General features: G+C 43.4%; 2 protein-coding genes across 5 annotated transcripts in view; one reads left to right on the forward strand and one right to left on the reverse strand.

Annotated features, from left to right (window-relative positions):
* FBXO16 (F-box protein 16) overlaps positions 1–10986 on the reverse strand; it is a 42994-nt gene extending 32008 nt beyond the window's left edge. For 2 of the 4 annotated variants that reach the window (XM_012775402.3, XM_075997123.1), the window contains exons 1-2: positions 10646–10986; positions 6841–6976 (exon numbers count right to left, since the gene is read on the reverse strand). In XM_012775402.3, the coding sequence (XP_012630856.2) occupies positions 6841–6936 (96 nt within the window). In that variant the 5' untranslated portion in view covers positions 6937–6976; positions 10646–10986. The remainder of the gene's footprint in view (positions 1–6840; positions 6977–10645) is intronic. The other 2 variants (XM_012775405.3, XM_012775404.3) reach the window with 2 other exon arrangements.
* Positions 10987–14863: 3877 nt separating this feature from the next.
* FZD3 (frizzled class receptor 3) overlaps positions 14864–25076 on the forward strand; it is a 67147-nt gene continuing 56934 nt past the window's right edge. Inside the window, exon 1 of the mRNA XM_075997132.1 lies at positions 14864–15013. The gene's annotated coding sequence lies outside the window, so the exon portion shown is untranslated. The remainder of the gene's footprint in view (positions 15014–25076) is intronic.

Below are 25076 nucleotides of genomic sequence, written 5' to 3' on the forward strand. Positions count from 1 at the left end.
GGTTTTCTGAGCATTGGTGCATATGGTATTGGAGTGAGTAAGGAAGGGAAGACTAATGTGGGTATGTTTGGCAGGAGAAGGGCTTCTGAAGAGAGGAAGAGAGAGAGTAATGAACATATGTGAATGTCTCTCTCGAAACAACGCATACACCCTCTGTCAGCTTTCAAAATTGGGATCGATGTTTTTCCCTTCCACTTGGCACTCCCTAAATTCTGCAGCACTGTAAGAATGTTCCTGCTCGGAGAGGTGGCGCAGGCCTATTTCTTCTCTTTTTGTGGAGGAGGATGAGGCGCTGGTTTTATGCTTCCAACAGATAATGCTTTCCTTCCTTTTTTAGACTCTCAAGCTCTGGTTGCCAAGGACATTCAGAATGGGAATTGAAATAATTGGTACAACAACCACCTTGGGACCAGAGAAATGTCAATTTTGCTCTCGGCCAGGGACTCTCACAGGTAGATACCTTTTGTACATTAAAGAAGAAAAAGAAGGGTGGGGCGAGGTGGCTCACACCTGTAATCCTAGCACTCTGGGAGCACGAGGTGGGAGGATTACTTGAGGTCAAGAGTTCTAGACCAGCCTGAGCAATAGCAAGACCCTTGTCTCTACTCAAAATAGAAAGAAATTAGCCAGGGAACTAAAAATAGAAAAAATTAGCCGGGCATGGTGGCGCATGCCTGTAGTCCCAGCTACTCAGGAAGCTGAAGCAAGAGGATTGCTTGAGCCCAGGAGTTTGAGGTTACTGTGAGCTAGGCTGACGCCACAGCACTCATTCTAGCCTGGGCAACAGAGTGAGACTCTGTCTCAAAAACAAAAATAATTTTTTTCAGGCCGGGCGCGGTGGCTCACGCCTGTAATCCTAGCTCTCTGGGAGGCCGAGGCGGGCGGATTGCTCAAGGTCAGGAGTTCAAAACCAGCCTGAGCAAGAGCGAGACCCCGTCTCTACTATAAAGAGAAAGAAATTAATTGGCCAACTGATATGTATATAAAAAATTAGCCGGGCATGGTGGCGCATGCCTGTAGTCCTAGCTACTCGGGAGGCTGCGGCAGAAGGATCACTCGAGCCCAGGAGTTTGAGGTTGCTGTGAGCTAGGCTGATGCCACGGCACTCACTCTCGCCTGGACAACAAAGTGAGACTCTGTCTCAAAAAAAAAAAAAAAGAATTTTTTTCCCTAATTAATGTCCACCTGGGCTGCTAGGACCCTCAAATAACGGCAACAGATAAACTCAGAATCTCTAGATGAAAACAGAAAAGAACCCATAGAGCACAGAAGATTCAAAAAATTTGGACATGTATTTCCTGACATCTTCTCCTCTATCAATCACCTGTCACTCAACCTAGGTCACTTCTGATGCACAGTGATCTCTCCCCTCCCAACTCCTACTCCATTTATAGTTCATGCTTCACTTAGACTTTATAGTGTTAGCTTTTGCTCTCTAGTGGTTTCTGCTAATTCTACCATCCCATGTAGATTACAACCATCTTCTGGTGCATGCTCCACAGAACCAGCCCAGCAAGTTCAGGTTCCATGGCAGACCCTCGATAAACCATTTTGCTGATTGAGTAACAATAAGAAAGCCTCAACAGTCATATAGAATTTTAGAGCTAAGAGAAATCCTAAAGATCTTTTAGTTCAATTCCCACCTGCACTTGAATGTTCATAGCAGCACAATTCACAATTGCAAAGATGTGGAAACAACCCAAGTGCCATCAATACCTGAGTGAATTAATAAAATGTGGTATATGTATCCCATAGAGTACTACTCAGCTATAGGAAACAATGATACAAGATAACAATAATACAAGATATAGCACCTCTTGTATATTCCTGCCTAGAGCTGGAACCCATTCTACTAAGTGAACTATCCCAAGAATGGAAAAACAAGCACCACGTGTACTCACCAGCAAATTGGTATTAACGGATCAACACCTAAGTGGACATATAGGAATAACATTTATCGGGTGTCGGGCAGGTGGGGGAGAGGAGGGGATGGGTGTATACATACATAATGAGTGCGATGAGCACCAACTGGGGGATGGACATGCTTGAAGCTCTGACTCGAGGGAGGGGCAAGGGCAATATACATAACCTTAACATTTGTACCCCCATAATACACTAAAATAAAAAAGATCTTTTAGTTCAATTCCCATATTTTAGACAGGACAAGCAGAGTCTCAAAGAGGTTACAATGATAGATTTTTTTTTTAAATCACTGAGTCCAGATTCCCTGTTCTGAGTCCAGACTCCCTCTCTGCACTCGGTGCCTCACTAGGACCTGGGTGTTCCCCATCCAGCCCCGTGCTCCTGACCAGCGGCTGCCCATGCTGTGGCCGACGGCAGGAAGAAGAGGACACGTCCTGATACCACAGCCAAGCTTCCAAAAGCAGCAGGCTGGGACGCCATGGTGCCCAGCGGTGGTGTGGCCCCTTGGAGACAAAGGGACATGGACTCAAATGCGAGAGGACAGTCAACAAGAAGGCAGCAGGGCAGGAATGGGGGAGGTGGGAGCATTACTCGGACAACATTCAGCAAAAGTCTAAGCAGGGTCCAAGCAAGTCGGCTCTTTGACCGGCCCAGCCCAGAGCCTTGCAAAAATGGATGGGAGAAAAGGGGAGCAGCTGGAAGTCAGCAGCCCCCGCGCGCATCTGGTTCTGACTCGACCCTTGGCAAGAAATAGGATTTTGGGCAAATGATTTCATGGTCAAGTCCTCAGTTGGATTTATGGTCTTATATTCCCCAGTCTGGAGCAAGTCTGCATTCCAAAGATTTGCAATCAGGCCCTTCATTTTAAAGAGCTGGAAAACAAAATCTCTTTTCAAAATGGAAACGTTAAAAGGGATCTTCTTTTCTCGAAGACTGCTGCAGTTTGTTTACATCACAGTTTACTCAGAGCCTGCTGTTAAGTCAGAATCCATGGTTGTTATTTTAGTCTGTTGACACTGCAGTTACATATTTCATTATGTGACACCATTACACTGTAGAAGGGAGATATTTAGGGCTCCTAAAAACTGATTAATTGATGGTAACTAGGTGCTTTTTCTCAGGACATTTTTTTTTTTTAGAGGCGAGGGTCTTACTCTGTTGCCCTAGCTGGAGTGCAGTGGAGCAATCATAGCTCACTGCAGCCTCGAACTCTTGGGCTAAATCAATCCTCCTGCCTCAGCCTCCCGAGTAGCTGGGACCACAGGTGCGTGCCACTACATCTGGCTAATTAAAAACATTTTTTTTATAGAGATGTGGTCTCGTTGTGTTGCTCAGGCTGGTGTTGAACTCCTGGCCTCAAGTGACCCTCACACCTCGGCCTCCCAAAGCTCTGGGATTACAAATGTGAGACACAACATCCGGCTCTCAGAACACTCTTAACATGTACAGTACCACCTGTGTGAACCACACTCTAAGAGAAATGTGGATCATTTTCTTTTCTTTCAAAAAATTATATATATTTGAGGTGTATAACATGCTTTGATATACACATATACAGTGAGATGATTATTATAATTATGCAAATTATCCTATCCATCACCTCCCATAGTCACTTTGGTGTGTGTGTGTGTGTGTGAGAGAGAGATAAGGATCACTTTCAGTTAAAACACTAGATGCAAAGACTTTTAAAATATTCCTCCCCTCAGAATTCACAATGCCCAAATCATTTTGTACTCTGTTCCATAGGCCTACATATCCCTGATGATGCTATTTTTTTAGGCATCCAAATTTGAGTTCAAACTCTCTGCTTAAAGCCTGCTGTGAAGTGAAAATTCTGTGACTCTAATTTTAGTCTGGGATAATTACATATATCACATTTTACTACAGAACAGAAAAAAGACAAAATTAATACAGAAACAAAAAACAGGACCTCAAAATTGCTCTGATCATTGGTGACAGGTACCGTGATTTTGAAGTATAGGAAACCCCTTGAAATTCTTGTAGCACGCCTTTTGGCCAGCTGCACCCTCCTTGGGCATGTATTTTAAATTCTTTTCACATGGTCAAAATGTTAGATCTGGAAGAGACCTTCGAGGTCATCTGATCCAACCCACTCATTTTACAAAGGAGGATAAGGCCCTGGGAAGGTAAGGCCAGGAGATCATGCCACTCAGGCATGCAGGAAATCACTGGGAGAGGCTGGTCTGCACCCAGAGTTTTCAATTCCCAGAGTTACTGTTCTTTGTTTGCGTTTATTTATATTTGTCTTTAAAACTGAAACATTACTGCCCCCTATGAAGTAAGAAATCGAAAGCTCTCTCTTCTGACACATCCCCCTCTGGCCACCCATGCCCAGCTCACTCTTTGGGGGAAACCAGTATCAATAGCTTGGTATAATCATATACACATTTGAAGTGTGTGTATATATCCACACAAAAATTTTAAGACATAATTTTACTCCAAACAAGAACCTGACTAAACCAACAAATGGTTTTTGGGGGGCAGAATAAAATGGGAGTTCTGAATAATAAAATAAATACTATCTGTAGAAATGATCATTACATTTGATAAAAATCTATTAAAGAACCACAGTAAGACAATGTCATGCTTGCTGCGATGCACTGATTCCCCTCTAGGACGGAAGGCTGTGATCCCTCACCTGTCGGAGGCTGCTGGTTGACAGCCACAAGCCTGAGAGAGCTGCCTTGCCCGAGGTCAGGCTGGGGGCAGGGGAGCTGGCGCCCACTGAAAGATCAGTGTGCAGGTGTCAAGGTGGCACCCCCTTGCTGCAGGGTAGGGCAACATTGCAGGATCGTGCCAGCTTCAGGGTGTCGCATGGGGTCAGTGAAGGAGACCTCGTTGAGACTGCGTTCCAGCTCGCCTTCTTCCTCTGCCCCACACCTACGCCTTGCCTCTTCTCCCCTACACTCCTCTCCCCTCCCCTCTGCTCCCCTTCCCTTCCCCTGAAGAACCTGACAGCACTCCCTAATCACTGCCCTACATACTGATCTTAAAATCTGCTTCTCTAGCAACCCAACATGCAACAGGCACTCTGGCAAATTTTGGTTATTAAGACACTTTTCTCTACACAGCTGCTAAATTGATCAAGACTCCGAGCTTTTCAAAGAAAATGCCTGAAAATCAAGGAATCCAACAAATGCGTATTTGAATTCAAGTCACTTTTTTACATGTGTGCAAAACCTTCACAATTCTGTGGGGAAACATATTTCAAAACTAAACACTGAAGTTTAGGGGGAGAAAGCAGATAAGCTGTTATGTAAACTGTTGGAGAGCTAGGAGCACTGTAAACAGTGCTTAATAAATAATTGTTGAGCTGAATAAAAAAGGTTTTCAGTAGACTTGTTTGGTGTTCATGGCTGGATTGCTCTCTCTTTCCTTGCCTTTTTTTTTTTTTTTTTTTTGGAGACAGAGTCTTGCTCATCGCCTGGGGGCTAGAGTGCTGTGTTGTCAGCCTAGCTCACTGTAAACTCAAACTCCTGGGCTCCAGCAATCCGCCTGCCTCAGCCTCCAAAGTAGGTGGGACTATAGGCGCGTGCCACCACGCCTGGCTATTTTTTCTATTTTTGTAGAGATAGGGTCTGGCTATGTTGCTCAGGCTGGTCTTGAACTTCTGACCTCAAGCGATCCTTCTGCTTCAGCCTCCCAGCATGCTAGGATTACGGGTGTGAGCCACTGTGCCCTGCCTCCCTGCCTTTAGTTTTGTTTCTTCTGGTCTCTTCTTTTGATTCTCTTCTGTCTCCTCTTTCCTCATTTCCTTTATCTTTTTCCTTTTTATTATACTCTCTCTCCATTTTACTTCTCACTATTCCAATCCTTACCCTGGCTCTTCTGTCTCTCTCCTAAAATTGCTCACGTTTCATATCAGAGGACCAGACACAGAAAGCACCACCAGGGCCGGAGGGGACAGGTTTGGTGACCCAGCTCAGCTAGAGGGATCAGCACACCCGTCAGGTTCAGAGAAACAGAGGGGCAGATCTGGGCTCAGGAGGAGAGAGGAAGGGGAGAGAGGGCGAGAGTGAAGGGAGGAGGTGCCAGGGAGCAGAGCTGAACTGGGACTCTGTTTCTTGTGCTTCAGGAACCATATAAGGCGCTGAAAATACACAGAGAAAAGATAGAATCGCAACTATTAAACACAGTAGAGTTGAGTGGCAAAGTCAGTCAACGGTGACCAGGGAGCAGGGAGCAGGGAGCAGGGGCAGCCTCACAGCGGAGCGGAGCAAGCATTTGAGCGCTCTGACGGGGGCCAGGCGAGTGACTGCAAACACACTGAGGTGCGGGTGGCCAGGCTGCCCCTGTGACCGGAGCTGGGCTGGACAGCAGGGGCAAGGAGGCAGCGGCAGGGGTGGGACCTGGGAGGCTGGCTGTGGTCAGGTCATGACGGCCCTTGATGCTCTGCGTGGGCAGCTGGAATCCACCCTTGCAGGTGGGGCCCATGTCAGTTTCACATGTTAGGACTGGTACATTTTTTAATAGATCATTCTGGGGCCAGAATGGAGGGTGGGTCGGTAGCGACAGAGGCAGTGAAACCAGTTAGGGGGTCACACCGCAGTGTGCCGGCAGAGGGTGGCGAGGGTGTGAACTGAGATTGTGGGACCACCCTCTCCTCTCTCAGTCCTGGTGATGGAAGAAGAAAGGCACCTGGGTGAGAAAGGAGGAGTGACAGTGGAGGAAGGAACACGTCTAAGACATTTTCTTCTTGGGTAGGGACTCTTGTCTATTGCCAGCCTTGTGCATATAGCAAGGGCACAATAAAAATATTTGAACATATCCTTCATTTTTTTTCATCCATTACACAATCCTAAACAATTCCTGTTCATATTTAGGTAGCCAGATTTTTAATACATTTTTTTTCTGTAAGTCATGGGTCCAATTGATCAAACAGCTCTGGCCACTTACCTGGTTATTCAAAAGCTGATGGTTTAGGGGTGTCCAGGTACTCATCTTTGTCTGCATTTTGGGGCCATTTATGCTTTTTGGAGGTGCAAATGCCATCCTGAAATAAGTGGCTCTTCTTCCGTAAGAAAGATTATACCTATCAAAAGAAATGAATCATATAATCCTCAGAATACTAAAAATACTAATACTGTATAATTTTTTAGCATGTTAGGAGAGAGACTAGGTGGGAAGAGCATTTATTGGAGCATCTTACATGTCAAGCACTTTACATGCATGCTCAAGGAAGCTCACAATGATCTGGTGAGGTGGTGGCTTTCAGCTCATTTTTCAGATGATGAAGAGAATGAAGCTCATTGAAGTCACCTTGTGTCCAAGGTCACACACCTCTCAGTGGGACTGGGAGTCAGATCTAGAACAGTTTAACTCTAATTTATTTTCACTAGACCATAGAAGTAAACCCAGAATCACTCCTAGCTAATAACATGCCATATGGCCGGAAAGAGTATTTTAAATTTAAAATCACAGTGCAATATAAAACACTTCATTCTTGTTCCTTGTGATATTAACCCTCCTCTTCCCCTCTTAACTTTCTGACATCTCAGTAACAAGAATTCCAGCCTGCGTCCATATTTAAGAAGTAGAATGGGTGTCATGGACAAAGCCAAGTTTGGAGATGGACAGATTTGAGTTTATTCAGGGAAATTTGCTGTTTTTAGTTACCCAGTATATGGTCTGCCTCCTGTTGATTAAAGCACTTTAATTTTCATGAGGAATTCTTTTCCCTCATTGTTGAGAGCCTGCTGGGCTGGTTAATCAAGGTGGCCTGTCCTTCCTTAGCCAAGAGATGGTCATAAAATCAAGTTAGGCCAGTTAGATTGGCAATGGCCTATCCTGATTTTACAGATGCTGGGAACATTCAAAGTGGTGCCCCCAGAAGACTGTTAAGTTGTTCCCATTACTTCACCCCCCAGAAGCCCCATGTCCTTTCTTGTCCATTTTGTGAGTCTCCCGATATCCTTGCAATAAATTGCCTGTTTTGCTTATGTTAGCTAGAATCTATTTCTGTTGTTTGCAAACAATTGTTTTTGTTGTTTACCTTGCACAGGCTTAATCTTGGCTCTAACACTTACTAGCTGTGCAACTTTTTGCCAGTTATTTAATCTGTCTGAGTCTCAGTTTCCTTATTTGTAAAATAAGGATGTTATCTATCTACCCCCAACTGCTCTTGCAAAGATTAGAGAAGGGTCTGGCAGAGGGCCCGGCAGAGAGGTGGCCTGGATAAGTACTGTCTTCCTTGGCAGCCTTTCTTAGAACTTGGCATTTACACAGTGTCTGCAAACCTGTCCTTTGGAAGACTGTGACAAAATATTTCAAAGTAGAAAACATTTAAAGCACATTGAAAGTACTTTTAATATATATCCTCAGTGTTTCTAGATGCTTCTGCCTGTCCTCTTTTCTGAAGGTGGGTTTCCCATAGGTAGTAATGATGGCTGAGGGGGACCAGGGCCTGCCTGCCTGACCTATGGGCTCCGAAAATGACCCTACATCAGCAAATATTGGACAATTTTTAAAAATCATGATTATTTTGGCTGATATAGGATTTCCCCAAATGCTATATCTGAAATCTCTGAGATTCTCACATGACCTTCTCTCTCAGGTCTAAGTTATGATGGAAGATAAAGCCAATGTTTTAAACCTTCCCAAGTGTCAAGACAGTGCCTTCCTGCAACTACCTGCTGCCACTAGAATGGAGGTGTTCAGAGCAGCCCTCAGGTTGATTCTCAGCCCCTAACAGCTAATTATCTGAGTCACCACAGGTTTAGGTAAGTTACAAAGGCAAAAGAAATTATTTCATTACAGTATTATTCATTGGCAGCTAGTGATAAAAGTTCCTGTGAGCAGGCCACTTATAGACACAGAGCATGGCCACTGAGTCTAGATCTGCCCAGTGAAAAATTATACATTTCTTTTTGTTGTTACTTATTTATGTTCTACATTTCTTCTCCTTAAACTAGTTCTTTTTAATCCTTTTTTGAGAGTCATAAAGATCTTTGAGAATATGATGAAAGCTACAAATCGTCTCCCTAGAAAAATGTACATAAATGTAAAAATTTTGCTTCCATCAAAGCTTGCTGGTAAGCTTAGAGTTTAGCCCTGCAGTAAGCTGGGAAAATCTCCATTCAGTTTGTGTAGGAAACCATCTCCCTGATCCTAGGCACAACTTCCGAATTAGGACAAAGTAGCTTTTCTCGGTGACTCCCCAAGGGCCAGCACTGCTTGTTTTCTTTTTCCGGGTTCCTCAGAGCTACATATCACTTAGATTAGGCTTTCTGCAAACCCACTTGAGGAAAGTTTGTTTTCAGCACATGGGCCCAGTCAGGAGAAACGGCCCTCTCAGTAATACCGTCCTCCTAAAGCAAGCCGATAGGGGTGGCCTGCCTTGTCTTTTGTTATTATGCTTTTGCAATTTTTTTCCTCCTTCCTCCATTCCAGAAAGTGGGCACTGTGTGTATTTGTATGCACCCACATGTTCAAAGTAAAGACCACCCGCTACTGTTAAGAAGACAAAGACTTTTTGTATAAAACACACAAAAAAATAATTGCTCCCACTCCATCAACATAACAAATTGTCTTCACTTCCTTCCACAGGCAAGTCTTGCCGTTGCTTTTCTATGACCTCTTTTCCCTGTGATGACTGCCCTTCAATGCTTATCTCTAATTTTTCTTGGGATTAAAATGTACGAAGAGAGCCTATGGCCTTAGTCCCCAAATGCATGGTTGTAGTTCCATTTTCAACAGCAAGGACGGGTCCTCTGGCCATGTGCTTCCAATCTGATCTTCTAAGCCATTCATAACACTGTCATCATTATTCAACGACTTTACTAGGTGTCTACTAGGCATGTTTTAGGGGCACAAAGATAAGAGTTCTGCTTTAATGGAACTCAGTCTGCCGTTAGAGAGCGTTTTGTTTTGGTTTTTTTCAAGACCAGTTGCTCAAGTCACTTTTCAGCTCAAAAACCTTCATAGGCTCACTAATGGCTACAGAATCCAGACTCCTTAGCATGGAAGTCTAGGCCCACTGTGATTTCACATCTTACCTTTTCAGCTTCAATGTCTGCCCCCTTCATGCACTCCCTGCCCAGACACACTGAACTCCTTCCTGATCACTCTGAGAACACCGCACAGAACTCTGCTGCTTCTCTGTTTATATGGTTTTCTGATACTGCGCACCTGAATCCTAGTCACACTAGTACATAATAGGTGATCAATAAATATTTGTTAAATCAACAGAGGAATGAATACAACACTGGGGAGGGGGGGAAGAGTTTAAGGATTAAAACTAGTGGAAATGTAGGGTGAAACTCAGCACGTTATGAATGGGCACTGGGGTTATACTTAGGATTATCGGATTTTTATTTGGAGTTTACAGAACAGAATAGGATTGGGTTTCTCTGCTAACACACAATTCATCCACACTGTACGCCGCAATATCATCAGACAAGGGAATCTCAAATATTATCAAGAAATCGGGGATGCGTAGATTTAAATACAAATTCATCTTACAGTTAACTAGTTACAAACAGAGCAAGAAGTATAATACGATGCAAAGAGCTAGGGCTGGATAGGCGTATGTATGGGTTTTTGTTGGTTGTGAATGTCGCAGGAATGCAGTATCTGGCACTTGAACTGTAGCTGAAATGGGAGCGCAAACTACAATCCCCGGAGCACCGGCAAGGCTCGTGAGAGGCCCGGAGCCCTCCGAGGAGAGGCTCCATCTTTTCCATGCACTGCCCACAGCTCTCACCTCTTTTAGCTCGTCTCCCTCTTCAAGCCTCAAGCGCTGACGTTGCCATAGTTGCGTGAGGTCAGCTTGTTCTTTGACTGCCCCCAGCCCCGCACCCCTCCCAGCTTGCAGCAGTCCAATCGCCATCTGTAAATCCTGTCGCCGGCATCCGGGGTCTCTTAGGCAACAATGTGTGGGCTCTTGATTGGCCGGGAGAGCCAGGAGGGCTGGCTCCAAAATTGGGCGCAGGGATAAAATTAAAAAGTGTGGGCGCCAAGGGGATGGGAGGGACTGTGATATCTCGCTCTAACTCGAGAACGAAGATGCGTCGAATCCTGAAACAAGCAGCGTTGCCAACCTTGGTTCAAGGCAGGTGTGTTCCAAACGAGCCCTACCTACTGAGCATGCCCAGTTCTACTGTCCCTGTCACTCTGGAGCTCCGAAATGCAAACTCCACTTTGCCGGGTTTTAAGAGTGGCCAACAGGTTAAAGAGGGTTGGAGGAAAAAGAATTCGCAACTGGCTCAATAAAAGAATAGCACCTGCCACAGGAAGTGGAAGGACGCGGGGAAATTGCCCAACACAGACACACGGATGCTTCAACACAAATTTCAGTTTATTGGATTTTGGAATTTAGGCTGGTTGACAGATACACCAGGGAACCAGCAGATGGCATGCCTTAATAAGAACCACTCTAAATTTGGGAACCCTTAAAAAAAATCGGACTAATTTAATTAATTAAATTTATTGAGCGCCAGAAACAGAGTGAGAATACAAGGATAAAAAAAGAAATCAGGCCGGGCGCGGTGGCTCACGCCTGTAATCCTAGCACTTTGGGAGGCCGAGGCGGGCGGATCGCTCAAGGTCAGGAGTTCGAAACCAGCCTGAGCAAGACCCCGTCTCTACCAAAAATAGAAAGAAAGTAATTGACCAACTAAAAATATATATACAGAAAATTAGCCGGGCATGGTGGCGCATGCCTGTAGTCCCAGCTACTCGGGAGGCTGAGGCAGGAGGATCGCTTGAGCCCAGGAGTTTGAGGTTGCTGTGAGCTAGGCTGACGCCACGGCACTCACTCTAGCCTGGGCAACAAAGTGAGACTCTGTCTCAAAAAAAAAAAAAAAAATCAGGAAGACTGGAAAATGCAATGTCTAAGAAGGCTCCCAGTCGTACAGCTGTGGTAGAATTATAAACAAGTGCAAGAGAATAGCAAACTCAAAATTCCAAAGCAGAGTTCTTTTGGTCAATGAAAAGCAGTTCTTATGGGGAGCAACCAACAACAAAACAAATGTGACAAAAAAGAGATTTTCTTTACTATTTTTGTTTCCTAAAAATAGATAAGAATGTACTCTCCTTCAACTTAAATGTACAAACCCTGTTTGTATTGTGTTCCATAGTTTTTAAATAGGCAGCATTTGTATACCTCCAGTGTAAAAGGAAAAAGGAAAGTGAAGCTCATAGAAGTTGCTTCCCTTAAATTAACAAAGGATCAATATGGCCAAACTGAAATTAGAACCCAGGTTTGTGAATTCCAGCCTACTGATTTTTCCACATGACCAGGTTGCATATAAATGAATAAACAAAGCCTTGGGGGTGGGGAGGTGAGGGGAGGGTCTGGGGGCGGTGTGTAGACGCAATACTAAATTACCATGCATTAGTAGTTAACGTTTATGGTTTCAAAACGGGTTCATCCAGAAAGAGACCAGTTTTAACAATGTCGAGAGTGCTGTGTCTCTCTGTGAAGTTCCCACTCATTAAAGACGTTCTATTGGTGGTTACAACATGGAATGAAAGAGAGACGGGATCATAGAGAGCATCTCAGGTTAGCCCTAGTCTGCCCTCCCACCCAATGCCTTCTGTGCCTCTTCTCTGCGCTTCATCCTCTGACCTGGCTCGCCTAAGAGAGTCTGAGCCATGCCATTCACAGTGAGCACTCGCAGAACTCAATGTCTGTGATACTTCAGCATTACTTTTAAGTGGGATATTTCAAACATAAAAAGTTTAGAGGCTGGGTGAGGTGGTTCATGCCTATAATCCCAGCGCTTTGGGAGGCTGAGGTGGGAGGATTACTTTGAGGCCAAGAGTTTAAGACCAGCCTGTGCAACACAGCAAGACCCCATCTCTACAAAAAAAATAAAAAATTAGCCAGGCTTGGTGGTGTGTGCCTATAGTCCCAGCTGCTCTAGAGGCGAAGGCAGGAGGATCGCTTGAGCCTAGGAGTTCAAGGCTGCAGCGAGCTATGATGACACCACTGTACTTCAGCCTGGGCGACAGGGTAAGATCCTGTCTCTAAAAACATTAAAAAATTAAAGAAAAAAAGAAAAGTTTAGTGATTTTTCATAAGGAACACCCTTGATTCTCCATGGAGATTTTTTCTTTTTTGAGACAGAGTCTCATTTTGTTGCCTGGGGTAGACTGCTGTAGAGTCAGCCTAGCTCACAGCAACCTCAAACTCCTGGGCTCAAGCGATCCTCCTGCCTCAGCCTCCTGAGTAGCTGGGACTACAGGCATGCGCCACCATGCCCAGCTAATTTTTTCTGTATATTTTTAGTTGGCCAATTAATTTCTTTCTATTTTTAATGGAGATGGGGTCTCCTTGCTCAGGCTAGTTTTGAACTCCTGAACTTGAGTGAGCTAGGATTACAGACATGAGCCACTGAGACTGGCCCATGGAGATTTTTTAAAATGTTACCTTTGTGTGTGTAACAGATACAATAGAAGCTCCTTTTGTAAACTTCCCATGTCTCATTCCCCTTCCTGCCTGCATAGAGGCAGTCATTGTCATAAAATTGGTAACCTTCCTGTCCATTTTTTATGCTTTTATTATACATACATGTTTGCCCTCATAAACAATATATAGTATTGGTAGGTGTTTAAGAGGCATCATCATTTACATATCTTATAGTTTGTTTTTTTCACTCAATGTTGTATTTCTGAGATTTAGTCTTGCTGATACACTTGTGATCATTTCTACATCATTCCCACCTCCCAACGTAAGCTATGATGTACCCCCTGCCTGACAGTCTTCACAGGAAGGTGTGTAAATTGAATACAAATGCGTCTCTAGAGGTACTCAGCTACAAGGATCTGGCACACACAGATTTCCCATACGCTATCTGCTCCTTGTGCATCCTCAGCAGAGGAACCACTGGCTCCACTGGCCTGCCTAGAATCGATCTAAGGATCAATATTATCATTTTTAAAAAATTGTTACTGCACAAGTGTTTACTTATTAGAAAAATTGAAACTGTCATTTCAGATCTCATTTATTATGTTTGTTTACATAGCTCACCTGTTGTGAAACTCTAAGCTCAGTACTCTTCAGTATTTACTTATTTATTGAGCGCTTTTTAAAAAAAACTGTAATATAAACGTAACATAAAATTTACCATCGTAGCCATTTTTAAGAGTACAATTCAATAGTGTTAAGTACATTCACATTTTTCAATATTACTTTAAATCCTATGTGCTAACAGAACAAAATGATGCCCGTGAAGTCTAGCTTGGAGAGGGACGAAAAGAGACAGAAAAATAGGTTAAACGGTGTAGTGAAAAGAAAAACAGCCTTAGCTTTGAATGAATCCAGACCTTGTCATTAAAATGTTGCATAGCTCTGGGTAAGTCATCTAACCTTTTGGGGAGTTCTTTTCCTCGACTGAAAGGTGGTTTAGGTCATCTCTAAGGGCTCTTTCAGCTCTAAAACCACTCATGTAGAAAAGGTGAGGGGACTCATTTCCTAAAGGGCAAAACATGGGACACGCCACCAGTAACTATAATCTCCACCTGTTTACCAAGGTCTTGGCAAAGGGGGCTGTATTCCTGTTCCTGGCTGCTCCGCCGTTTCGGCGTGGAGCTCTGCAACAGACCAGGTGCCGACCGCTACCTGCACCCAGTTCTAACCTGAGCACCAGGTGACCCGCCTCTTGACCCCAGTCGCCGAGTCCCGAGGCGGGCACGCTGGTTCTCAGACCAGGTTTGCTGGTCTTGCCACAACCCGTTTTTCCGCGGGAGAGAGAGTGCTTTGCGAGGAGGGCCCAGTGCACCTCAGACGAACGCTCGCAGGGCTCGGAACCGGCACGCCGCCGGTGCAGGCACGCTGGAGCGTCACCTAGGGCGCCAGGCGGAGAACAACGAAGCGGGCCCGGCCAGCCCCGCGCAGTCGAGTTCTAGCTAACAGCGAGCGCTTGGCCGAGTGTAGCGCGCCTGCGCCGTGCGTGCGCGCGCACTCGCTCCCCGGGCCGCGCGCTCCGGCGCTCGCGCGAGCTCGCCGTCGCTCCGAGGCGCGCGCCGGCGGTCCTCGGCCGCTCCGGGTACCTGAGGGACGCGCGGCCGCCCTCGGCCGGCGCTGCAGCCATCCCCCCCGCTCTGGAGCCGGGCCCCGAGGTCTGAGGTGAGCCCCGAGGCGAGCGGCCCCCCGAGCCGGGGCGGCGGGCAGGGGAGCGGCGGGTGAGGAGAACGAGGAGGTGCGGTGTGGCTGCTCCGCCGAGCCCTGTGCCGAGAAGCCAGCGGCAGCCGGGCACCTCCTCCTCAGGGATCGTTCTTCGCGTCGCGGCCAAAACAAAAGCCTTGGGCGCCGGGCTGTGGCGGGGTGTCGGAGCGGCTCCTCGGGCTCCAGCCCGGGGCGGGGGGCCGCGGAGGCGCCGACTTCGGGGCTGGGGGTGGGGGGCTCAGGTGGGAGAAACCCCGGGAGACGGTTAACCCTGTGGGTCCGGAGCCTGCGCCCGGCAACCTGTGCGAGTGTGGCCCGCGGCTCGCGCCCCGCCGCCCCGGCCCAGACCCTGCGCGGATGGAGCGGGCCCGGCGGGCCGCGGGGGCGTGGGTGGGCGGACAATGACCGAGGGCTCCCGCGCCGCCGGCCGGGACGCGCGCCGCGATGCTCCGCTGGCCCGGACTCGTCTCGGCGCGGGGCCCACCTTGTCTGGCCAGCGCCTAAAAGTTGTCCCCCATCAGTTTGCAAAGTCTGGTACCCTCTTCCCAGGGCTTCCCCCCGCCGCCCCTTTTCGTGGTGTGTGTGTGTGTGCCATGGGGTGGGTACTGCTTGGATGGCCTCCGAAATAAAGGAGCTGTTACAATGTGAAGCAGGATTCAGCAGTCTTGAGTCATTTCAAGAAATGTAAACATCTTCCTAGAGGCTTTCACATCTTAGGAGTCTTGGAGTTAGATCTCTCCCATAAGAGAAAGAGGGCTTTTTTTTTTAAAGAACAAAAGCCACATGCCATGAATTTTAGACGGAGGACTTACAGTTTGAAGATTTAGACTTACAGTTTAAAGATTTCTACCTCATAAAAGAGGTCCAGTTTTTTTTTGCCCGGTGTAAAATGAAAATTTGAATTGTGGTTCCCTTCTCAATTTAGGTAGGTGCAGCAGCAGAGCAGACCAGCTGCATCAGTGAGTGCCATGTGAACGCATTCAAACAATCTTATTTTGTAAAAGTGGTTTTGATAGACCTGGATTGTGTATTTACAGGAATTGAGTTACTTTGCAAAGCCACTACCGTATGAGCAAGGAAACAAAGACCTCAGTGACCCTGGGGATATTAACCGTCCTCTCTCACCCTTTTAGCCTTTAGTGATGTGCTGGTAGCCCTTATGGCATTATAGGCTAGGAAAGGAATTGAAAGCCTTAGTTATTTTATTAAGGAGCGATTACTCCTGAAGATAACACTTTGTATCTTTACTTTTAAACAAATCAATACTATCTTTTTCTTCCAGGGGAAAACCAAAACAAAACAAAACACCTACTTGAACTACCAAAACACAAAATAAAAGTAAAAAGATTCAGAATTAGGAAGCATATGAAAGAGGTATAAAAGCATGACTGGGTGGGGTTGGAAGGATAGAGCTGAAGGTAAAATATAAGTAAGAGGCAGCTCTCCTCTTACCATGCCTCTTCCATGCTTTCACTCTATTAGGAAAATAAGTGAATTATTGATAAAACCTACCATTCTACCCTCTTTCTTCTTGCTTTTTCCCCCACATCCACTACTAATATTCTGTCTGCATCTCTCCTAAATCTATAGCAGTGTCCCATTAATAAAAGGAGAAGAAAAGACTATAGGCTCTTTCCTCATCTTAGCTACTATATTCCTTTGAGCTTTATTTTGTGCTTTGAGCATTTAGGTGGATTTTTCTTGGGAGTTTCATGATTGAGATATTTGAAGTAGAGAGGATTGAGGGGAATTTAATAGCAAAGTGCACATTCTTTCTTTGTATGGTACAAAGTGAAAGCTTTGTCATTGGAGAAGGAGAGAGTATTTTTTTTTGTTCACAATAAGTCGTATGTTTCCCACTTGACCTTAGGAAAAAATCTACCCAACTTATATTTCATATTAGTTTGATAGTAAAACTCTAAGATTTTATACTCAAAACTTCGATTTTTTTTTTTTTTTTTTAGGAGACATGTAGGAAACAATTCTTACACATCTTTACCTTCTTTCACAGGGATGAGCGGTTTGGGCCTCAAGGTTGTTTTTTTACCCCCAGAACTCTAGAATTATGCCTGATGAAAACCACAGCTGTGCCCCAAGAGCAGTAAGACAAAAGGAATGGCTTAGAAAATACATCCTGGAGAAATTATTTAGTATAGATGGGGAAAGCTGTGTTGCAAGGTCTTGAGTAGAGAAATGAGGTTTTTAGTAGTGATAGTTCTATAAGGAACAAATGTTTGAAGAGTAACAACTCTTCACTGGCTAGGAAAAAGTTTTATTTGTTGTGTCAAAAATGAATTCTCTCTTTTTACTTTCCAATTCATCTTGCTGAGGAGCATTGACAGTTTGGATCCAAGGCATGCATTGCAAATAAAGTTTGAGATAGATATAACAAGGCTAGTGGTCCTGAAAAGCCAGATCCTGTTCTCAAATTTTATCTCATTGAAATAATTCTGTATTCAATGCATAGAAAACATACAACCTTGTTAAAGGGGAATAAGCAGATGCTTGATATTAGAAAATTTTCTGAAAGATTTTAATTGGAAAGGGAAGCTGGCTGGAATTTTAGCCTGACTTTTTTTTAAGTCCATAATCTATCCATCTTTTAACACTCTAGTTTTATTTTCAGGTTAATTTTAAAAGATCTTTTCTTTTCTTTAGTCTTAGTAATTAATAAGTTGTAAATTGGACTGAATTTTGATGGCTACCACCCTTTATTTTAGTTTTGAGCCTGTGTGTGTGTGTGTGTGTATGACTCAACACTTTAGGTTACTTGTAATCAGCAGATGACAAGATGCACTTTAAAAATTAGAGACATGAAATAGGAAAAGTCAGAAAAGGGATACTCTGAGATTAGTAGGAATCTAGATCCTGAGAATATGAAGCTGTATAAACTTTCTTATAGCAACCAGGAGGCAGTATTTAGAGAATGAGTGTATTTTTTAAATAGACAGCAAAGGACCAACGACTGTATAAATTTTAGGAAAAGGAAAGTAACCATCTAGCAATGAGTATACTCTAAGCATATATTTTGTCTCTCTAACAAGACAATAATTTCCTTGAGAAAAGATGTTATTTAGAGGCAGTCATTGCTAATCCTTGCAATACATTCTTGGAAAATGAGTCTGAAAGAAGACAAAGAATATCCCTTCTGTTCCCACTGTAGTCAGTGTGTATCCAGCATTTAATCTGAGGCAACCTTTAGCTGGTATTTCTGAATTAGAAATGCAAAATGTTGGCCGGGCGCTGTGGCTCACGCCTGTAATCCTAGCTCTTGGGAGGCCGAGGCGGGCGGATTGCTCAAGGTCAGGAGTTCAAAACCAGCCTGAGCGAGACCCCGTCTCTACTATAAATAGAAAGAAATTAATTGGCCAACTGATATATATATAAAAAAAAATTAGCCGGGCATGGTGGTGCATGCCTGTAGTCCCAGCTACTCGGGAGGCTGAGGCAGAAGGATCACTCGAGCCCAGGAGTTTGAGGTTGCTGTGAGCTAGGCTGACGCCACGGCACTCACTCTAGCCTGGGCAACAAAGCGAGACTCTGTCTCAAAAAAAAAAAAAAAAAAAAAAAAAGAAATGCAAAATGTTACCTGTATTTGTAGGGTGTCAAGAAAATGAAATCTAAACAGAATGATAAAATGGATCATTTTCTGTAGAGAAAGTGCAAATTGGAATAGACTTGCTGAACGTAATCTTTTGTTGCAGAATCCCCTAGACCAGCCCTGGATCTGGCTTTGTAGCCAGCCTGGGAAAACAGTCTTTCAAGGTTGCATCCCCTGCCTTTATTGTTGTCCTTCAGGACAAATACTCAGTTGATTTTATTTTAAGATATTTTACTTTTTTTTTTTTTGAGACAGAGTCTCACTCTGTTGCCCAGGTTAGAGTACCTGTGGTATTAGCCTAGTTCACAACAACCTCAAACTCCTAGGCTCAACCAATCCTCATGCTTCAGTCTCCCAAGTAGCTGGGACTACAGGCATGTGCTACCATGCCCAGCTAAGTTTTTCTATTTTTAGTAGAGCTGGGGTCTCACTCTTGCTCAGGCTGCTCTCAAACTCCTGACCTCAAGCAATCCTCCCACCTTGGCCTCCCAGAGTGCTAGGATTACAGGCATTTGCCACTATGCCTGGCCAAGGGCTTTTCCTTTTTATCATCAAAAGAAAGCTGATAATAATTGGGGAATATCAGATTCCTGATGTTACACATTCATAGTCCTTTTTGTTTTCTGATGGAATGTTAGCCCAGTAACTTAATCTGAAATCAGTTTTCCAAATATTTAATATTGCTATATGGAGAAGTGAATGTGTCCCTTTTCCTACAGGTAGAGCATTAACAGCTGTTGCCATAGACCTGGGCTCTGCCTAGCCTGTAAGACTGTTTACGCCAGTTATGCTAGCCCAGTAGGTCCCTTTTTTCAGTTGAAATACTGCAGATTCCTATAATTTAAAAAAAAAGATAATATCAATAAGAATGCCAAAAACAACTGTTAACCTTTATTTAATGAACTGCTATATTTTGCTAGGATCTCTTTGGGTTCAGAATCTTTGCTATGTCCTGTAGGTCTGGAACTTCAACTTAAAGCATTTTCATGGACGCCCCTACCTTCAGAAAACAACACACTCACATGATCCTGATAAGAAGCAGATATTTCATTAAGTTATTGAAGAGTAATTGGGAATGTGTATCAAAAGTTTATGGCTGGGTGCAGTGGCTCACGCCCATAATACGAAGTTTGGGAGGCTGACGTGGGAGGATCACTTGAGGGCAAGAGTTTGAGGTTGCAGTTAACATTGATTCTGCCACTGCACTCCTGCCTGGGAGACAGAGCGAGATCCTGTTTGGGGAGGCATGGGAGAGTTTTAAATAATGTGCATACCATTTGATTCAGTTGATAGGTGATCTGATTTTTTTTTGTTCAGTATTGAAAATCAGTTTGACTCATACTAAATTGATCATCACTTACTTGCTTTTCTTACTGCCTCCATTAGGATAGTAGTGTGTGTCTCTTGGCTTGTCGCTTTAATTAGCCAATAAACCAGTCATTCAACTAGTGTTTGTTCTTGTCAGCTAATCAGCACACATTTATAGATTTAGCAGCATTAATTATTCCTACACAAAATAATGTACCATGGGTTCTTTTATAAAATCCCATAGAGTAGCTATAATATTTTTAAACAATTAAAATAGTTTTATTACATGTACGTATTTTTTTCTGAAAAAAACAGGATATATATACACACTGTTTTGTAAACTGCTTTTTTTTTGTTTCATTTTTGTTTTTGTTTTGAGACAAAGTCTTGCTCTGTTTTCCTGGGTAGAGTGCAGTGGTGTCATTGTACCTCACTGCAACCTCAAACTCCTGGGCTGAAGTGATCCTCCTGCCTAAGCCTCCTGATGCCCAGCTAATTTTTCTATTTTCAGTAGAGACAGGGTCTCAATCTTTCTAAGGCTGGTCTCCAACTCCTGAACTCAAGCAGTACTCCCGCCTCAGCCTCCCAGAGTGCTAGGATTACAGGCATGAGCTACTGCTCCTGGCCTTAATTTTTTATTTTTTGTTACTGTCTTACTATGTCAGTAAGTACAGGTTTATGCTCATCATTTTAGTGACTGTAATATTTCATTATATGGTTGTATCATAATTTAACCAATCCCTTATTGGTAGACTTTTAGGTTTCCAGTTTTTTATTGTTATAAACAATGTTCTTTTTTTTTTTTTTTTTTTGAGACAGAGTCTCACTTTGTTGCCCAGGCTAGAGTGAGTGCCATGACATCAGCCTACCTCACAGCAACTTCAATCTCCTGAGCTCAAGCTATCCTACTGCCTCAGCCTCCTGAGTAGCTGGGACTACAGGCATGCACCACCATGGCCGGCTAATTATATATATATATATATATATATATATATTTTTTTTTTTTTTTTTTTTAGTTGGTCATTTAATTTCTTTTCTATTTTTAGTAGAGACGGAGTCTCGCTCTTACACGGGCTGGTTTCGAACTCCTGACCTTGAGCAATGTGCCCACCTCGGCCTCCCAGAGTGCTAGGATTACAGGCGTGAGCCACCGCGCCCGGCCCAATGTTCTTTTTTGTGACAGTCTGGCTCTGTCTCCCAGGGTAGAGTGCAGTGGCATTATCACAGCTCACTGCAATCTCAAACTCCTGGGCTTCAGCAATCCTCCTGCCTCACCCTCCCAAATACCTGGGACTGTAGGCATGCATCACCATGCCTGGCTAGGTTTTCTGATTTTTTTTTTTTTTTTTTTTTTTGAGACAGAGTCTCACTTTGTTGTCCAGGCTAGAGTGAGTGCCGTGGCGTCAGCCTAGCTCACAGCAACCTCAAACTCCTGGGCTCGAGTGATCCTTCTGCCTCAGCCTCCCGAGTAGCTGGGACTACAGGCATGTGCCACCATGCCCGGCTCATTTTTTATATATATATATCAGTTGGCCAATTAATTTCTTTCTGTTTTTATAGTAGAGACGGGGTCTCGCTCTTGCTCAGGCTGGTTTTGAACTCCTGACCTTGAGCAATCCGCCCGCCTCGGCCTCCCAAGAGCTAGGATTACAGGGGTTTTCTGATTTTTTATAGACTCTGGGTCTCACTCTTGCTCAGGTGGGTCTTGAACTCCTGACCTCAGGCAGTCTTCCCACCTCAGTCTCCCAAAATGCTAGGATTATAGGTGTGAGCCACAGCACCTGGGCTATACTAATATTTTTTTTTTTTTTTTTTTTTTTTTTTTTTTTTGAGACAGAGTCTCGCTTTGTTGCCCAGGCTAGAGTGAGTGCCGTGGCGTCAGCCTAGCTCACAGCAACCTCAAACTCCTGGGCTCGAGTGATCCTTCTGCCTCAGCCTCCCAGGTAGCTGGGACTACAGGCATGCGCCACCATGCCCGGCTAATTTTTTATATATATATCAGTTGGCCAATTAATTTCTTTCTATTTATAGTAGAGATGGGGTCTCGCTCTTGCTCAGGCTGGTTTTGAACTCCTGACCTTGAGCAATCCGCCCGCCTCGGCCTCACAGCGCCCGGCCTATACTAATATTTTGGTTATGCATCATGAGTAGTTGTGTGTTTACTTTTTTAGAATTAATTATAAAATAGATATGCTAGATCAGATTGTGCACATTTTAAGGGCTTTCGATATAAGTAGCCCTTTTTTTGGTAAAAAGTACCAACTAGTTTGCATTCCTACCAGTAGTATTTGAAAATGTTATTTTACCTATGCCCTTTCCTGTATGGTGTTCTATCATTATTATTTTTGCCCATTTGGTTGGGAAAACTGTTATCTTATGTTTGCTTTTTATTTTTTTTTTTTTTTGAGACAGAGTCTCACTGTATTACCTGGGCTAGAGTGCCGTGGCATCAGCCTAGCTCACAGCAACCTCAAACTCCTGGGCTCAGGTGATCCTCCTGCCTCAGCCTCCTGAGTAGCTGGGACTACAGGCATGCACCACCATGCCCCGCTAATTTTTTATATATATTTTTAGTTTGCCAATTAATTTCTATTTTTGGTAGAGACGGGGTCTCGCTCTTGCTCAAGCTAGTTTTGAACTCCTGACCTTAAGCAATCCTTCCACCTCGGCCTCCCAGAGTGCTAGGATTATAGGCATGGGCCACCGTGCCCAGCCTTGCATTTTTTATTATTAGTAAAGTTGAATATCTTTTCATATGTTTATTGACTATTTGTATTTCTTTTGTAAATGTATGTTCTTTGCTCATCTTTCTATTAAAGTGTTATTCTTTTTTTTTTTTTTTTTTGAGACAGAGTCTCGCTTTGTTGCCCAGGCTAGAGTGAGTGCCATGGCATCAGCCTAGCTCACAGCAACCTCAAACTCCTGGGCTCAAGCGATCCTCCTGCCTCAGTCTTCTGAGTAGCTGGGACTACAGGCATGCGCCACCATGCCCGGCTAATTTTTTCTATATATATTAGTTGGCCAATTAATTTCTTTCTGTTTATAGTAGAGATGGGGTCTCGCTCTTGCTCAGGCTGGTTTCGAACTCCTGACCTCAAGCAATCCTCCTGCCTCGGCCTCCCAGAGTGCTAGGATTACAGGCGTGAGCCACCGCACCCGGCCTAAAATGTTATTCTTTATCTGCTTTTATTTTAAAATTCATTTTGTGCATATAATTATATACAAATATTACCTTTACTCTTTTAATCATTCTACTTTAGGGTAATATTTCTCAAGACCTGACTTATGGAGCACTTATAACCTGAGGTAATCATCAGAATGTATATCTTTCTCCAGCATTCAGATTTCTTAGTCCTGCAGGAAGTCCATCAGTCTGCTACACTTTATAAAATTAGAGAACTGCTATTTTGGGGAAATGAAAATTCTTAAAATAAAATCTATATTCTGCCTGTTTTCTTTTTGTCTCACTGAATTCCATTGTTTTTTCCCTTTTAATAATCAAAAACTACAATCTTGCTATATTAAGATTATCTTTCTACAGCTTAACATAATAGATTATATAAAAGTGTCTTGAAATGTGGTAATTTTGATGTCACAGTATATGTGAAGCACTTTTAAAATAAGGTGGGAAGCCTTACTTGCACGCGAGGCAAAAAGAATCAAGAGGAAAGCAAATAAAATAGATGGAGTAGGCAGAAGTATAAGGAGGCATTTCATCTAGTTTAAAAAACCCAGTGAGATATTGCTCAGTTTCTTCCTCAAGTCTTGAGTGTTAGTTTTCTTTGAACCATTAATTTGAAGCCTATAATGGCTTGAAAATAGATTAGTCTAAATGAAATTTTTGAAATTCTTGATATATACATATTCAATAGGGAGCAATGTTCTCTTTAATTTTGTTTTTTAGTTGTAAGCAGATGAACATGATGCGTAAGCTGTAAACTACAAAGATTGAACTTACGTGGATGTTTTAAAACTGTAATCAAATAAAGCTTTCAGCAGTTATTTTACATATATTTAATGATATGCATAATTATAACTGTGCTACATGGTAATTAAGCTTAAATATGTTTTTAATTATGGTTAATATTAGTTTTCTATAGCCAGGTCTTAACATTTCTGGGGCCAATCTGAAGGAGGAAAAACATATAGCAGGCCAAGAAGTTGTTACAGAAATCTCTGATGTAAATTAAAGCACAGGGAGATTTAGGTTTTTTTAGCAGGAATTGCTCATAACCTTAGTTTTCCTAATTCTAGAGGCCACAGACTTTCTTTTTCCCTTCCACCACTCAAGACCATCTATTAGAGAGAGAAATTGGGAAGATTCAGCAACTGTTTTACTTTCTCCAAATAGTTTTTTACCTAGTCAGCGATACTTGGGATGTAGAGGTCCCAGCCATTGATAGTCATTGCACAAAGAACAGTTTCTTTTCTTCCTTAAGCCAAACCAGTTCCAGGTGTCAAGGTCTAAGTTATCATGGATACTAATATTCGAGTTGTCCTGTTAACCTGGGTCTCTGAGAATTTCTGAATCTGAATTTCTCACCTTTTCCCAACATAAGCTTTCTGCAACTAATATGAGAATATCCAATGCATATGAAACAATCAAATAAAACTAAAGTTAATGTCATTAATAAAAATGTGATAGCTTAGAATTAACTTTTTTTCCTACCAGACCTGCCTTTCATTTCACCCATACCCTCCCAACCCCGGAAAGGTAGGAGCAAGTCAGAAATTCCAAAGCTCAATGGAAATGATAACTGGGAATTATTTTTATTTCTGCTGTGACTTTTTAGGGATCATTTCTATTCTCTGCAGTCTAGCTGTATGTAACAGCCATTTGTTGGTTAAATGTTTCTAATTCAAGGGCTATATCTATGGTATTAAGTTTTTGCACAGTCTAAAAAGATGATGTAATATTGGGAAAATTTCCTGGTATTACTTTTATAACCTTCTGTTTGTTAGTTCAGTATTGGTTGATAGAGGTAGCATTTGTATCAGCTGTAATTCAGTAATAAAAATACCTAACATTTGATGCTGTGTAACCATTTATAAAGTACTTTTGCATATATTTTCTCATTATTCACTTATACATCATCCTTGTGAGAGAGGTGGTAT

The sequence above is a fragment of the Microcebus murinus genome, chromosome 24 (genome assembly GCF_040939455.1).
Source record: "Microcebus murinus isolate Inina chromosome 24, M.murinus_Inina_mat1.0, whole genome shotgun sequence".
NCBI classification, from domain to species: Eukaryota; Metazoa; Chordata; class Mammalia; order Primates; family Cheirogaleidae; genus Microcebus; species Microcebus murinus.